This window comes from Panthera uncia (genome assembly GCF_023721935.1).
Source record: "Panthera uncia isolate 11264 chromosome B3 unlocalized genomic scaffold, Puncia_PCG_1.0 HiC_scaffold_1, whole genome shotgun sequence".
NCBI lineage: Eukaryota > Metazoa > Chordata > Mammalia > Carnivora > Felidae > Panthera > Panthera uncia.
In genome coordinates, this window is record NW_026057582.1 from 9,553,875 (window position 1) to 9,570,651 (window position 16,777).

At 56.9% G+C, this 16,777-nt stretch overlaps 1 protein-coding gene across 2 annotated transcripts; it reads right to left on the reverse strand.

Annotated features, from left to right (window-relative positions):
• Positions 1–1,879: 1,879 nt before the first annotated feature.
• On the reverse strand, positions 1,880–12,210 carry SERPINA5 (serpin family A member 5). Of its 2 annotated transcripts, none has more exons than XM_049612228.1 (5): positions 12,093–12,210; positions 5,658–6,290; positions 4,055–4,325; positions 3,545–3,692; positions 1,880–2,979 (listed from the first exon to the last, which is right to left on the reverse strand). In XM_049612228.1, the coding sequence occupies exons 1-5, from the start codon at positions 12,100–12,102 to the stop codon at positions 2,791–2,793; spliced, it is 1,251 nt and encodes a 416-aa protein (XP_049468185.1). In that variant the 5' UTR covers positions 12,103–12,210; the 3' UTR covers positions 1,880–2,790. The 2 variants fall into 2 exon arrangements, with proteins under 2 accessions (XP_049468185.1, XP_049468184.1); XM_049612227.1 differs by having other exon boundaries at positions 5,658–6,278; positions 12,093–12,209.
• Positions 12,211–16,777: the final 4,567 nt, after the last annotated feature.

Consider the following 16,777-nt stretch of genomic DNA (forward strand, 5'->3'; position numbering starts at 1 on the left):
CTGTGCCCCTGTATGGCTTCCATGCCCGAGTCCCCTTCAGCACCCACAAACAATGGCCTTTGGGTGAAAGAGCTAAGTAAGCAAGAGTGGGATGGGCAGGGCTGCTCATTGGGTGGGAAGTGTTTCCTCTTGGAGCCCAGGGTCATTTTTCTGGTCTGAGTCTCTGCAGAAGAGGTGGGGGAAGGAGTCCTCGGCTTAGCATGGTCCTCCACATTCTGGTGGCAGGGGGGTCGCAAGGGGGAGGTCCTGAGAGTCCATGTGGCCGGAGGGGGGGAATAAAAGTGCGTTCCCAAGAACAAGACTGACGTGGCAATAGCTGCAGGAACTCAAAGGTAAGCGACTGTCACGGGCTACGTTGTGGCCCCCGCCAAGTTCATTTGTTGAACTAGCCCCCAGCACCTCAGAATGTGGCTGTACTTGGAGGAAGGCCCTTTCAAGAGGGGACTGAGTTAAAGTGAGGCCGGTAGGGTGGGTTCTGATCCAGTCTGACCGGTGGAGGCCGAGAGACGGAGGAGGAGGTTAGTACACCGCGAGGGAGGACCATGTGAGGGCACAAAGAGAGGAGGCCATCTGCGAGCCCAGCCAAGGAGAGGGGCCTCAGGAGGAACCCGGATCTCAGACTCCAGCCTCCAGGACTGTGAGAACATTAATTTCTGCTGTTAAGCTGCCCTGGTCGTGGTACTTCGTTACGACGGCCCTGGCAGCCTAACACAGTGGCTAAGAAAGAGGGTCCCGAGGAGGACGGTCATGCCTGCATGTGAGGTCCCGCAGACCCATTCATCCCCTTAGCTCACCAGACAGGATGGACGAGGCCAAGAAAAGAAAGGGCTGGCGGGGCTCCGGGGGCGCAGGTGTATGGGTGCGCGCGCGCCCCCTAGAGGGCTGAGTGGGGGCTTGCGCTTACGTGCCGGTGGGAGCCTGAGGGACACAAGGGGTTCAGGGGGCGCTCAGGGTGTGGCTCGGATATTCAAACGACGCTGAAATCGGAACGAGAGAGAACAGACACCAGCCTGGTGGTCCGGGTCCCTGGGGCCCGACCGCAAGCGCCTGCACTGGTGGCGACTGAAGTCCCGCGGTTCCCACACTCTGCAGCTCGCTCAACGCCATTCCCCAGCCCTTCCCTCTGCTGGAGTCCCACCCCTGCGCCCAGCCTGCCGTGTGTTGCAGACCTACTTACTCCTCCAGACCAGCTCTGCACCACCTGTTCGGAGAGAGCTTTCCTGACCTCCCCCCGCCCCCCCCCTTCCTCTGTCTCTCTCTGTCTCTCAGTTGCCGCATCATTTGTTCAACGATCCCAGGATCGCGAGACAATGGAGTTATGTGGCCCGCAATGACGGTCAGCGGGGAGCTTCAGCAGTGACAGGCAGCGGCCCCGGAGCCCATCCCAACCTCGCACACAGCACCTGTTTGGTGGCCATGTGCCCAGTGACCTTTAGACAACGCTGGACCTTGGCCTTACACTCATCAGCCAGGCAGGGCCTACGCCTGACCTTGGACTGGCAGGGCAGACAGTGAGAGAAACGTCTGCCGGGGCAGAAAATGCATTTTGCAAAGGAAAGGCACACAGGAGCGGGCGTGACCCCACGAGGAGGCCCAATCCTAAAGCGCTGTCCTGAGTTCGAAACACAGAGGCAGGTGAGCGCTCTGGGGCCAGCCGCAGCCATCTGTCCTGCCATAAGCCAACACCTGCGCCATCCAGGTCCCAGAGCCTGAGCCTCTCACCGTCCTGGGTCTCGGGGCAAACCCTTATGTCCTGTCTGTGAAATGGGTGCCCTGATACGCTGTGCAGGGCTGTCGAGGGATTCAGGAGCTCACAGATGCAAAGTGTCCCCGGGGGCTAGTGTCTCCATTCCCAGAGTTACTTCCGTCGGACATCCCGTGTTTGCAAAATGCTTTATTGTTCTTTCTGACCCTAAAACGCACTGTCAGTCACCAGTATCTTCTCCCTCTAGTATTTGCAACAGGCCTCCATCCTCCCGCCCCCGGTCGACTCCAGGAGGTTGTGACTGAAGCCACAGGATGGTTTGGTGCTGTGATGGGCCATTTCCACCCTGCGGTCCACTGGCTTTTCTTCAATGACAAGTAGCACTTGAATGTATGAAAATCCACCGTGACTGGCACGGAACACCCCAGCCTCCTTATACGATGTCAAGGAGCCTTCAGCCCTTGAGCTGACCCTGCGTTGTGTATATGGGGGAAATAGAGGCCCAGAGAGGGACACTATTAGCCTTATGTCCCACAGCTGGTTAGCTGGGACAGAAGCCCCATTCCGGACTCCCATTTCAGTGTTCTTTCCAGCAGATAAATGCAACCACGCACGGGAAGCATGATGGATTTTAAACCGGGATGAGTTGATAGCCCGTATTACTAGCAGGTGGAGGACCGGGCTTGGAAATACGTTTCTTGGTAGAGATGTGAACCGCAGCAATCCCACAGAGCTTTGCGGCACCGGGCTGGGCGTCAGGTGCCTGGGCTGTGGGCGCCTCTCTATCGCTAACATGCTGTGCGACCTTGGGCAAGTCAACCAACCTCTCTGGGCCTCAGTGCTAGACTCCGCTGATGAAGGGCGAGGGCAAGACCGAACGTTCTTCTTCAAGGCACCCCCACGCCTTGCGGTTGTGTGAGAAGAAGCAAATCATCAGTGTATCAGTGCTATTATCGTTATTACTTGTAAAAACTTCAGTAGTCAAGGAAACAAAACCCGTGTGAATCAACTCCCAGCGGATAGATGCCACAGAGCCTTCACCTGCCACTACGGAGGCCTGTGGCCTTTCAGGGGAAACACCCACCTCAGGGGTGGGCCACTTTGCCAAGGAAGAGAATGTTCGTGAAGTTCTCTACAATGAGCATGATAAAGGGCCTGTTGAGGATGACCCTGGGAGGGCTAACTGGGGCCGACCTGAACATGAAGACCGTCTCTGTGGCTGCAGCCGCTTTGGTCCCCGACTCGTCCACCTCCACCACGGCCTTGTGCACCATCTGCAGAGGAGACATCGGGTGTCACCGAGCCACCGGGGCTGGAAGATACCATCACGGGAGCCCGCAGAGCTTCTGCCTGTGGCGTCACCGTCAAAGTCTCCATGCGGCTGCGCCCCAAAGCAGGCAGCACACGGGACAATTGTGTGGCTAGGATCTGTGCCTGGAGGTGACTGCACATGGGCCTCCCATTGAATGCTCATGGCACCTCCCGGCAGGGATGTGATTGGGCCTCCAATTTTATATAGAGAAAAGAGGCTCAGAGAGGTCATGCAATTGTTGGAAGTCACACAGCTAGTGAGTAAAGGAGGTAGCACCTAATTCTTAGTTTTGATGGCTTCCCTGGGGGGCTCCTTCCCCTAAGACACATTGCAAACAGGATAAGACACAAATGGTACCCTTGCTTCTTGAGGGAAGAGAGGAGAGTGAAAGAGAGAGGGAAAATATGGAATGGAATGGAATGGGAGGGGTGGAGTGGAGTAGAAAGGAATAGAATAGAATAGAATAGAATAGAATAGAATAGAACAGAAATCTCTGAAAGCAGGGGCTCAGGAGCTTCTGAGCTCACCTCAGACACCTGGATGTTGGAGTGGTTGGTGATGCCAGTCAGGTCAGCATGGGAGGTGAAGACGTCATTGATGCCCAGCTTGGGGAGGACTTTCTCCAGCTGGTAGGAGCCCTCGATGGAGAGCTTGGGAAGGTAGAGCTCAAGCTGCCTGGAAAGAGGAGAGGAACTTTCTTAGACTCTTCCAGAGCATCGGCTCACTGAGCTCACATCCCCGCTATCTCCCCTCAGCTTCATAATGACCCTTCAGCCCCCCATCTAGAGCCCCCCCCCCACTCTGCACTGGGACCTGGGATGCCCCCAGAGTTCCCCGCCCACTCCGATGGCACCCTCGGGACACTGGGCGTCCGGCCCTGCTCCCTCCAGCTGGGCCAGGGCCCCGGAGGCTAGGACTTCACATGGTTTCCCTGGGCTTGGAGGCAGCCCCTGGGCTGGGAGGAGTCCTTCCCACTCCCCCCGTGTCTCTGTGGCCATGTGCAGGGTCAGGCTGGCCCCACGTCATCTGAGGAATACCTCTTTGTGGACATCTTGAGCCACGTCCTCAATGTCTTCTCATTCAGTCCATTCTCCAGCCGCCCCATCCTGCCCTGGCTGGGGAGAACGAACAGGGCGGTGGCGTCCCCTTGGTAGGGAACCCCCACCACCCGGCAGGAGAGGCTCCGGTCCAGGAAGTAGTAATACAGGTCTTTGTGCTTCATCATGGGCACCTGCACCACCGTCTCCGAAGTCACGTGGAAGTCCTGCTTATGAGTGTTTTTGTGGTCGAAGCTCGTCTCCCACTTAGCTAAATATTAACATGGAAAAAAGGGAGCAATTCTCAGCCACAGATGAAAAGCACAGAGACAGCAAACGCCTCCCTCAAACAGACCTCACCCTCCCCGGCGAAGCCTCCTTGGTGGCGGTGACCGCCGAACCCTGGGGAAAGAAAGGCTCGCCTTTCTAGAACTTTGGAGACATGCCTGAACTCTCTGTGGGGCTTTTCCTCCTGCGTGTGCAGAGCCAGGAGGCTGGTTTCCATGTCTTCGGAGGCCCTTAACCGCTAAGGTTGTTTGTTTGATTCTCCGATGTTACTCGAGGTCAAACATCCAAGGGAAGAGGGTAAAAAATATGGACGTCTGACAAAGCGACACTCTATCTGGCTGAGTTATTCCGTTCTCTGCTCTTTTCCCATTTGTGGATTTTGATCTAAGTGTGGGAGGGAGGTTTGTAAGGTTCCTGGAAATACATGATTCTTCCTACTGAGAAGCCTTCAGGTAGAGTTACTGCTCTGTCTGATTCCTGCACTCTTGCATCAACGGGATATAAGTAATTGTTTCCATCTTCTTCATAGTCATCAAATACCGAACCCACCCCAGTGCCCCACTCGGCTTCTGTCACACCTGTCCCCTGCAGCCTGGTGTCATAGACAGAGCCCTGCACTAGGGGACAAGAAATCTTGGAATCCCAGCTGGGTGTTCGCCATCCGTGCTCATCGGAAGAGGGGAGGTGTTTAACAGGTTAACTAGTTTCCTCTTTCCTCTCTCCCTCCCCTCCCCTCCTCTACCCACTCCTGCCTTCCCACCCTCAGCCAGGCCCCATACAGGCACCGAGGGGCTCAGGGTGTAGAAGGAGAAGCAGACGTGAGCACCGAGTAGGGGAGGGGTGTCCCCCAGAAATGTCAGGGAGGGACCAGCTGTTATGGAAGCGGGGAGAAGACTCTCCAAAGGGACAGGTGCTTGTTGAGAGATTTCTCCGGCCGAGGGAATGGCCCCGAGGAAGACGCTCCCCAAGGGAAGGTATTCCAGGCCCCCGCAAGACCCACGGTCCTGCCCTCAATAGCAGTACGGTGGCCATGGCAATCTCATGCTTTAGAACCAGTGTGGATGCTATGGACCGGGGCCCATGGACAGGACCCAGCACTTCCTCAGTGGAGGAAACAGCGGCCTGGTGTAGCTGACATCACCTTACACCATAAAAAGATGCTTGGCTTCCCCTCTCCTGCTTGTTGGCCTCACTCTGTCAACAGGCGCCAGAAGGGACTAAATCTACGCCCACTCCTGTATGTGTGGGAACGGGGTGCTCTCTTGACCAAAGCAGCAGAAAGGAGAGAGTTCAGGCTCGAGCGCAGGGGTCTCACCTTTAAAGAAAATGTAATTCACCATAACCATGACCTCAGTACTATCCAGGTCCTTAACTAAGTCCACAATCTTGCCTTCAGTTTGTTTTGCCACGTAGTCGTTGATCTGCTTCTGGGCCCCCGCGGGGTCCCCAAAGTGGGCGGGGAAAGTGTCTGCCAGGTACAGTGTCCTCGCGGCACTCAGGAAGGCGTCCTGGACGGGCACCGTGGGGCTGATGAACAGAGCGTTGCCAAGGTTCAGCTGGAGGCCGTTTCTGGGCCGGGCGAGCTCCCCCAGCAGCTGGCGGAAGGAGTTGTGGAGCCCCTGCTCCGAGCCCATCTGGGGACCGAGGCCCAGGCCTTCTAGAATCTGTGCCTTCGTGTTGGACCGGGCCCCCAGGGACAGCATGGCCAGGGACACGGAGATGCTTAGAGGGGAGAAGAAGATGTTCTGGTCGGGGGCAGCTGTAGCCAAGGCCCTGTAGAGGTCGAAGGCAAAGTCCCCGCTCATGGGGGCCACCGTGCTGACCACGGGTTCCTCCTTGACCCTCTTCTTTGTCTCCCGGGAGCCGTGGCGGTGCAGGGTGGCCCCGGGCGGGCTGAGGAACATCAGGCAGAAGAGGAGGCAGAGCGGCATTGTGGCTGAGCCCCGTCCTGAAAGGGAAAGTGGGAAGGTGTCCTCAGAGAGGAGACCGGGGGGGAAGCGGGTAAGGCGGGTACCCCAGAGATGTCACCACCCAGCGCACAGCATCCACGGAGACGACGAGCCCGTGAGGTTGGGAGCAAGGGTTTAAGAAGAGCCACAGGGGCTCGAGGACAGAGACCGGGGGACGTGGGGGCCTCATGGCGGGAGAGGAAGGAGAAGGCGGAGGGTGCAGCCCCGAGGTGGGGACCGGCCACTGGGGTGAGAATGCTCTCATCCGCACCAGGGTGCACATTACGGGGGGCGGGGGGGGGGGGTTGGGCTGGACGGTGCTCCTTGTTCTGCTGATCAGCATCTCTGAGAGGGCCACGGCACGAGACGCCTGCTTCCAAAGTGGCCTGTGACTGTCACTCCAGTCCCCTGGGGTAGCATTTGCAAGGCCTCATGGTCCTTCCGTGAACTCAGACCAACTACGCCCCACGGACCTCTCAGAACTGCTGGATTTATCCCTGTTCGCTCAGCAAATGGACATCGAACATCATGGCGGGCAGGGGCCAGGCTCCAGAGGCTCATTCGTGACCACGCGGATGCCAATCGGCCCCTTTTCTCCTTCCCCCCCGGGGGCTGCTCTAGGACCCTGCGGCCAACCTTGCTCCTCATCAGAGCCCCTCCCCCGCTCCCTCCACCCCACCCCCCTGTGAGGAAATCCTGCCCTCTTAATGTGAGCACCCAGACTCCCCCCCTATTCTGTGATGGCCGAATTGTGTTCCCCACGCTCCTGGGTTGAGGTCTTAACGCCCAGCACCTCAGGACTTGACTGTATTTGGGGAAAGTGCCTTTAAACAGGTAATTAAGTCAAAATGATGTCTGTGGACGGGGCTTGATCCCATCTGACTGGGGTCCGATGAGAAGAAGAGATGGGAACACAGCTTCACACGCACACGCACGGAGGGAAGGCCGCGGGAGGACACAGGGAGGACACCGCCGTCTGCAAGTCGAGGAGACGGGCCTCAGAAGGAACCTGCCTCTCCGGCACCTTGACCTCAGACTTCGGGCCTCCAGGCAGCGAGACAGGAACCTTCTGTTCTGTGGTGCTTTGTTGTGGCGGTCCGGCCGGCACCTATCTCCTTCCTTCCGTCCCCTAGACGAGGACGCCCTCGTTTCTTGTGTCTCCTCCGCCCCCTACGTGGGCCCTGGGGGTCTTCAGTCCCTCCTCCCCCTTTCCTCCCTCCGGTCCATCTACCTAGACCCCTCCTCTCCAACCAGGAGCGCTTCCTGTGCCCCAGAGGCCTCCCGAAGCCCCCTGTGTTCACAGTCCCCTGCAGCCCAGCCTCCTGGGCTCAAGTCTCAGCCCGGCTGCTTCTTGTGAGTGTGGTTTGGAGCAGGTCACCTACGGCCCCGTGCCACTGTCCCTCACCTGTACAACGGAGGTGATGACGTTACCCGTGTCGGCCGTGGCTGGGGGCTTTAAGGACTCGACATGCCTGAAGTGTCGCAGCAGGGCCCCGCACGGACCTGGTGCAAGCCACCCCCGCCACCAGAGGTCCCCATTTCTTCTGCTGTGCGCGTGGGGTACGCGCTCCCAACGCTCTCGCGCCGGCCTGCCTGACCGCTGACGACAGCCTTCCTCCGGGGTGAGAACTCCCTCCAGCTGGGTCTTCTCCCCCCTCGGACACCATGTCATCAGGTCCCCAGCCTCAGGGCCCTGCCGGAGTCCCGTGACCCACGCAAACCCAACCCCCAAAGGGCCCCAAACATCTGCATTGGACATCGCGTGCAAAGTGGCCCGCTGAGGTGGTGGCCGGGGCGCCAGTGAGCTTGGGCCAGGCGGACCTGGGCGGCCGTTGTCTTTGAGCGAAGCCCAGCGACTCGAGCAGGCCGCGCTCACCAACCCTGGCCTCCAAATTGCATCTGAGCTCATAAAGGAAGCCCATTTAGAATGTTCCGTCCGCGGAAGCTGGGGCCACCCAGGACCAAAGAGAGCAGCCTTTGGTTCCTCGACCGGCGCCATTCTGCAGATGGGTAATCTGAAGCCCAGAGAGGTTGAGTCACTGGCTGATAGTGGCAAAGCGTGGGCCCAGACCCGGTGCTGATGCTCAAGGCCGATGCTCTAAACCTCCACGCCATTTGGTTTTCCCACATCCCTGGCCCCCCCTTCTGTGTCACAGCCTCTCTGTGTCACAGTCCTTGTCTTCCCGGCCTCAGCAGCCACCACTATAGCTGCTAATCTGCAGATAATTAAGAAACAGGGTCCGGGCTTCCCAGGCTGACACTCCCTTACTGCTTACACGCTGAGAATGCCAGTCTTTCAAGGACATGGGTGGTTTAATCTCGGGGCCCTTTAAAACAGTCTGTTCTACAGCACAATATGATCCCTCCTGCAAAGTGTTAGAACCATCATCGTAGCGAGATCGTGGTGGACAAGATACGCAGCTCTCCTCCCCCTTATTATCAAAGATTAACCCTGAGCTGATGATCACCCTAAAAGAAAGGCCTTCAAAGAATAGTTGCAGGCACAGAGGGAGTTTCCTGCTTGGATGGGGCCTAGAGGCAGTTGACTCCCGCAGGAGAGTTCTGGCCTCCTGTCCCTCAGCCTGCCTGGTGGCCTTGGGCCAGTCCCATCCCCTCTCTGGGCCTCAGCTTCTTTACAAATAACTCAAGGTCTGTCAGTTACTGTGGCCGGTAACCTTCTTCCTTCCACTGCCCCCCACAAACACCAGAGGTCTAGGCCTGATGGGCCAGAGCCCAGAGTCTCCCTGGGGAATGGGGTCTCTTTGGAGGGGACCCCAGCCTCACTCACTCTCCTCCAGACTGCAGGTGGGCACCTAGAAACCTCTCTCCATTTGGGCCCGCTCTTATCTTTTGTTAAAGCCAGTATTTAGAAAGGCCACTCTACAAATATCACTACATTCAACCGTCAACAAAAGTGAACATTATGGGCACCGTTTTACAGATGACTAAACTGAGGCTTAGCAAAATGGAATAGCTTGTGCCAGCCGGTGAGTGATGATGGAACCAGGATTCAAATCCAGATTCCTGTGTCTGGTGGATCCACTGCCTCTTGTCTTCCTTTCGTGGCTCTAAGAAGTAACAGCTCTCGTTCCTCTTCCCCTGTAGCTCCTGGTGAGTTTCCCGGGGTCTCTCGCAAGCCGTTCACCTGTATTAGCTCATTTCTATGCCTCCACAGCAACACGGAGTTGGTATCATTCGCATCATTGGTACAAGAGGAAACAGAGGGTCAGAGAGATCGCTTCAGAGAAAGTGGAGGCCTCGGGGTGCTCATTTCATGTTTCTTACGTTTAAGCCCAGGCTGTGCCATCCCGCTGCTGGGCCTCTGGTGGAAATGACAGGGCTGACAGAGTTTCATGCCAACTTGGACCCGGGGGTGAGTCTGCTTCGGGTCCTGGGAGCCTGGCTCTTGGGAGACCAGCTCTCAGCCAGGAGACCGGAGCCGGGCCTGGCCGACCCCCTCCTGATGCCAGTGTTTCTGCAGAAATGCCCCACGGGTCCGAGGGAGGGGGGCAGATCAATCAAGTTCATCTGGCATCCCAGGCCAAAGTGACTTGAGCCAGCTGGTGAGGGCAGGGGGTGGGCGGGTGCTGAGGAAGTCCTCCCATGGAGCCCACCGTCCAGGGATTCGAAATCTGTTGCATTTACTCCAAAAGTTAGGCAACAAAGTCCTACCGGGTCAACTTTGGACTCTGCGGTGGGAGGTGTGGCTGAGGAGGTCTGTCCGCTGAAAAGGGAGATGTACGACTGAGAGCCCAGGCAGGGAGGGAAAGACAAAAACCCCAGGCTCCCCTGGATGCTTAAGGACAGGACGCCGGAGAGCTTCCTGGGAGCAGTGACCTAGGGAACTTTCTTCACCTCCCTCCCCATCCCCAGACCACCTGCAAGGCTTGTCGGTTTCTAGCTCCAGAACGGGTCTTCCGCCTGCCTGCCTCTCCCAGTTTTCCCTGCCACGTCCTTATAGAAAACCTGCCGCCTTTCGCCCCCACCACCCCACACCTCCTCCTGCCCCCAGACCCATTCTACACACGGAATTTGAAGGATTCTCCTTCAGTCCCCGACTGGGTCTCAGCGCCCTGCCGCCTAGGAGTGCCATTAACACCCTCCGTGTGTGGGGCAGGACCTAGCCGATCTGTGCGATCACCACAGGGCCCCGTGTGGTCTGGCTCCTCCCGGCTGTCCCCAGCCTCAGCCTGATCTGCTCTGTCCTTGCTCATGTGTGTCCTCTGGGTACAGTTCTCAGCTCAGCAGACAAGCCCCGTCACAGTCCTGAGCCTTTGCACGCCGTGCTGTCCCCTGGAACCCTCTGTCAGCCTCCCTGACCACGGCCAGCTTCTCCCTGGGCTTCAGGCCCCTGCTTGAATGCCACTTCTGGGTGATGCCGTGGCCCTGCCTGGCCCTTCCTCTGCAGTAGGATTCTCTATCACGGCCCCTCTGTTTCGCTCACTGCTCCATCAGTGATGGAAATGCAACCCCACATCGTGCCTTCTTGTGTCCCGGCCTCTCTCCCCGACTCGAACATGTGCTCCTAACAGGCAGGACCCGCATCGACACCTGCTCTTGCTGTGAGATTTGCAGTCAAGCGATGGTGCTCAGACACCTTTGTGGAATGAATGAATGAATGAATGAGTGAAGTCCTTCTCTGTGGCTCAGAGGTTTTAGAGCACACGCTGGACGCGGAGGAGCCGGGCTGAGGCCTCCTGGCCCCAGGGTAACTCTGCCAGGTGACCTTGAACACCTCCCACCCTGCTGTTCACCTTCTGTTTCCTTTTTGTTTTTTTAAGACCATTTTCCTGAGGCGCAACTGCCTTACGAGAAGCCACTCCTATTTACCTTGCACACCTGCGAAACCACCGTCCCACACCCACCACGTCCTGACCGCCCCCCCTCCGCCCCGCCCACCACCTTATTCTTCACGCTGTGGCTTCTTGATCAGTGAACGGGGACGTTGGTCAGGGGTGCGTCGTCCCCTTTTATGGTTACATTTCTTGCCAAGGGCCCCGTCCTTAGAAACACTGAAAATCACACTCCTTTTGTGTCTACGTGTTGCCTATTTCACCAACAGCCAAACGGCGTCTGGCCCTCGAGGAGCCACTGTGGTCATTCTGGGAGGCAGCCCTCCGGGCAGGGCGGCCCCAACACGGGGAAACAGGTAAACGGGTACGTGATCGCTTCTCGTGATTGCTAAAGGTCCGAGATTGCAGGCACAGAAAACAAGAGAGAAAAGCGACGGCCTCCGGGGAAGCCGCCTGTGTGCCACACACTCTGTCCCCACTACGTCATTTCTGAGTTTGTCTGCCTCGGCGCTGTTGGCATTAGAGGCCGGGGTATTCTTTGTCGTGGGGGCTGTCCCGTGCCCTGTAAGGGGTTTAGCAGCGCCCCCGGCCTCTACTCTACTCGCTAGATGCCAATACAGCCCTCTCTCCAGTTGTGCCAACTAAACATGTGTCCAGCTGTTGCCAGACGTGCCCTGGGGATAAAGGCACTCCCGGATGAGAGCTACCATATCACTGGGCCCTCACGGTCGCCACGCAGAAGATGTGATCATTTGCATCTCACCTACAAGGAAACTGAGGTGCAGCCAGATTTAGAGTCGTGCCCGAGTTCACACAGCTGGGAGAGGGGCACACAGGCCCTGGCTCCTTCCCCCCCCCCCCACTGCGGGGGATTTTCCTGTTCACTCTGGGACAGCACCAGAGCTTTGAAGCCCTCCAAATCCCACAACCCCAGCCTCCTGTCCTCGCCGTTCCACGCACACCCTCACGCCCCCGGGCCCTCCGTCTGCCCACGGCATCTGTACTCACCCTGTCCCATGGCCGAGCGTGCACACAGCACAGGTGACAGTCCCTCACGCTCAGTGTAAAGCAGAGAGCCGATGGGGCAGGAACCAGCATTTGTCGCTGACCACAGTCGGGATCTGACTCCGCCCCCCCTTGGCCCAGCCCTGTCCTGTCCCGTGAGTATTCTAGCCAACAGGCAGGCTGCAGGGACAGCCACCTGAGCTCTGACCCGGGCTCGCTTCCCCACCGGCCCCACACAGACCCCCGTTTGCCTGCAGTGGCACAGGGTCCCCAGGGGAGCGACCCGCTGCTGGCACTCCAGACACAGGGAAAGGGACACCCTCTGGCAAACATCCCTTTCTCCGGGCTGATTCCTCTGTCTCCTTAGCTCTACATCGGGGGGAGTGTCGTGTGAGCCTAAGGTCCCCACAGCCCCACGTGCTTGCCAGATTCCTGGGCAGTGCTTACCAGATCCGTTCAACGGTGAGAGTCTGGTGGGACCCAGAGGGGCTGACCGTGTCACAACGGTCCCCTCTCTGCACTAACAACTGCATCGAGGCTCGAAAAGATGAGTGGACTTTTCAGAATCAAGCATCAAATTAGGGACAAAGTGGGACCGAGGGCCCAGGTCGCCAACTTCAAAGTCAGGGCTCTTACAAAAGGGCCGTATCTAGGATTTCCGTGGCCTCGTCTGGACTGCCCTTTTCGACCTTGAAACTGGGGCTCTGAAGCACAGCCCCACCCTTTCAAGAGCATTTCCAAGATGCTGGGGCAGGTGCTGGCTCAACCCTCATTTCATTCCCAAGGTCCCCACGGCTGCGGCTTCCTAATACCGAGGAGTCCCGGGTATGGCCACGACCCAGAGGTTTTGTGGGTGAGCTGGGGTGTGGAGCTGGCAGAGGAGATGGGGTGGCGGGGGTGGGAGGGGGCAGGTATCGCCTAGGGACGCCATCTTGGTGTTCAGCAAGCAAGGGTCCCTCTACAACCTCTGTGACCAGGAAGGGACTGAGCTCGGCCTCAATCTGGAGATAAACACAGTCACTACCAGACGTCAAGCACTTGTCTTGGGCTCAGCGCCTTCCCCACGTGCAGGAAGGTGGGTACCAGCACCCCCATCAAATCACTGAGGAGACAGAAGCAGAGAGAGGTTAGGCAATCAGCCCACAGGCACACAGCTAAGGAGAAGCGTTAGCAAGGGGGAAGCTTGGTGTCATCTGTCCCCAGGCCATGTGACCTAGCGAAAGTCTTTCCTTTCATAACCTAGAGATTCCTAAACTATGTTCTGCAGGGTGGGAATCATATGAACACCTGTGCCGGGATGGATACCGTGTCCCGCAAAGATATCCCCGTCCTGATACCCAGGACCTGTGAATGTCGCCTCCTGTGACTAAAGGGACTTTGCGAGTGTGTCCCTAAAGGGACTTTGAAATGGGGGTGGGGTGGGGAGGAGACTGTCACAGATTACCCAGGTGGGCCCTAACTGTAATCACAGGGGTCCTCACAAGGGAAGGCAGTGGGAAACCAGAATCAGAAGGCTGCGACGTGGGGCCATGGGCCAGGGACCCTCAGAAGAAAGCCCTGCTGACTTCTCGATGTTGACCCTGCAAGACCCATTTTGGACTTCGGACCTCCAGAACTGTCAGCGAATAAATGCTTGTCGTTTTAAGCCACTAAATTTGTAATAATTGATTACAGCAGCGACAGGATCCTGGTACAGCCAATACCCCCAAATGGGCTCCAGATGGAAGCATTGGGGACAGATGGGGGTAACCAAGACAGGAAGGACTTCTCCAGCTGTTCATAGACACGTCCCATGTATCGCTTTCTAAGCCTGTATTGTAAGGAATCTCTTGAGAATCTGGGGAAAGTCTGTGGCAGCCCCTGACTCTCCTCGCCACTCGGGAAGGGGGCAGAGGCCGGGTAAGTTCCGAAGAGAAAGGTTTGGGGGGCAGGCTGGTCTCAGGGCACGATGCCCCGTGCATTAGCCTGCTAATTAGGCTGCCATAACAAAATACCATAGACTGGGAGCTTCAACGGCAGACATTTATTTTCTCCCTTTTCTGGAGGCTCAAAGTCCAAGATCAAGGTGACATCCCATGTGGTTGCTGGCGAGATCTCCCTTCCTGGCTTGCAAATGGCACCTTCTCACCTTGTGCGCACATGGGCTCTTTGTGCATAAGAGGGAGACAGGCGGTTCTGGTGTCTCTGCCTCTTCTTGTAAGGACATCGTTCCCGTGAGATTAAGACCCAACCTGTATGACCTCATGTAACTTTAATTAACTTCCCTGAAGGTCCCATAGTCACATTGGGGGTTAGGGCTTCAATATGTGAATTGGGGGGGGGGGGCACACTTAAGTTCATAACAGCCACAGTGAGAGGGTAGGAGGGGCCAGTGGCCAGAATATGGGAATTTAAAGAACCGTGGTGGTTGTGATACATTTATTTTTTGATTAACACCAAAAGCGACAGAGAACGCCATCCCCAACAAGTGTGTTTCACGCGGGGCAGAGGTGGGTTCTGCTCGGCCCAGCCCGCTGAGTGTAACAATGTTGAGGAGAAATGCCTTTCAATAAACAGGAGCCTTGGGGCGCCTGGGTGGCTCAGTCAGTTAAGCGGCCGACTTTGGCTCAGGTCACGATCTCACGGCCCGTGGGTTCGGGCCCCGCGTCGGGCTCTGTGCTGATGGCTCAGAGCCTGGAGCCTGCTTCGGATTCTGTGACTCCCTCTCTCTCTTCCCCTCCCTTGCTCACGTTCTGTCTCTCTCTCTGTCTCTCAAAAAATAATAAACATTAAAAAAATAAGAAAAAAATAAACGGGGTCTTTACTGACCTACCCTCCTGGACCCCAACACTGTCAGCCCACTTTACCTGTTCAGGTGACCCACCAGCTCTGGTTATGACTGTGTTCTAGAGGATAGGGGAGGACAGGGTTGAGACAAAAGATGAAATGCGATAATAGTTAAGAGTCGTGGAGTGCCAGAGGTGTGTGCTTTACGTGTAGTAACTCATCCAGTGCTCAAGATGGGCTTCTGCGTTAGGTAATGTCTCCATTATACAGGTAGGGGAACTGAGGCTCAGGATAGCCCATGTCAGGGACGTCTGGCTGGCTCAGTGGGTTAAGTGTCTGACTCTTGATTTTGGCTCAGGTGATGATCTCATGGTTTGTGGGTTCGAGCCCCACATCGGGCTCTGTGCTGACAGCTCAGAGCCTGGAGCCTGCTTCGGATTCTGTGTCTCCCTCTCTCTCTGCCCCTCCCCCGCTCTCTCTGTCTCTCTCAAAAATAAATAAACATGTTTTGAAAAACAAAATAAAATAAAATAAAATAAAATAAAAATGGGAAATGTGGACACAGACACGGCCACAGAGAGAATGCCACAGTTTGCCAGCAAACCACCAGAAGCTAGGAGGGAGGCCCAGAACATTCTCCCACAGGGCCCTCAGAAAAGACAACCCTTCCAACACCTTGATCTCAGACTTTCAGCCTCCGGACTGTGGGATGATACATTTCTGTTGGTTAAACCGCTCAGTGGGCGGTGCTTTGTTATTCCGGCCCCAACAAATGCAAACACTCAGTCACGGGTGGCGGTCAGGTTCGAACCCAGGCATTCCGGCTCCAAAGTCTAGGTTTTGTACGTGCGTGTTCTGTGGCCTCTTGATAACTCCTGGAAACACGTGTCCCCGTGCTCTGCTCACTGCAGGTGCTCAGAGCATGGGATCTATTGGCCTTAAATGGCCGCTTCTCAGAAAAGGACTCCCCCGCCTTCCCAGACAGCCAGGGATGGGGCTGGCGCCTTCCTGCCACAGCGGGTCAGAGCCGGGGGTCCCAGGTCTGCATCTTCAGGGGATCCCGTGTCCATTCTCCGCTCTCTGCTGCTACAGCGGCTGTGGGGTCTGTGCCCATTTACGGGTGGGGTGTGGAATCTGAGAGCCAGAGAGGTGACGTGCCCGCCCCACAGCACAGGGCTGGTGGGAAAGCTGGGACCGCACCCCTCCAAGCTCCAGTCCAGATCTCACGCGCCTCCTCTGCCCCTGGGGAGATGCCCCAGTTCCCTGGCCAGTGGCCAATCCCCGCCTCGTGACTATTTGTTGAATGACAGAGCGAATAACCAAAAGAACCCATGTTGCATCTCCCAAGGGGTGTCACGAGGGCCACACAAATCAGGGACCCCATAGGAGAGCAGCAAAGGAGACGAGAAGGAGGCCCAGGCACCGCTCTGGGGGCGGAGGGGGGATTAGGTGTCCTGCATGGAGTCTTTTTATGTATCAGTTTAAGGTTCCAAAAGGGCATTTCGAAATCTGAGGAGTTGGAATAATAAATATTTACCCAATCAATTCCAGGGATGTGTCAGGGGGTGGTGATGCAGAGCAAACAGCTCGGGGACCTTGCTCAGGGCACAGCCTTTTTCTTTCATTCATTCATTCATTCGTTCATTCATTCATTCATTCCCCAAATATCATTTGAGCCTCAGCCACATGCCAGACCATACGATCAGCTCTGGGGCCAGGCTCTGGGGTAAGTGCAGGAAATTCAGAATGAACAGGGCCCTGCCTCCAAGATGTTCTGTCTAATCGGGGCCGGGGGAGCAGAGATGAGTCAGCCAACCACATTTGATGGGAGAATGGCCATCTGCCTTGCGGAGGGCGTGAGGCGTTTGTAGGAGGTTCCGGAAGATTCTCAGAGACGAGGGAGGGGGACCTCTGGGCCATGG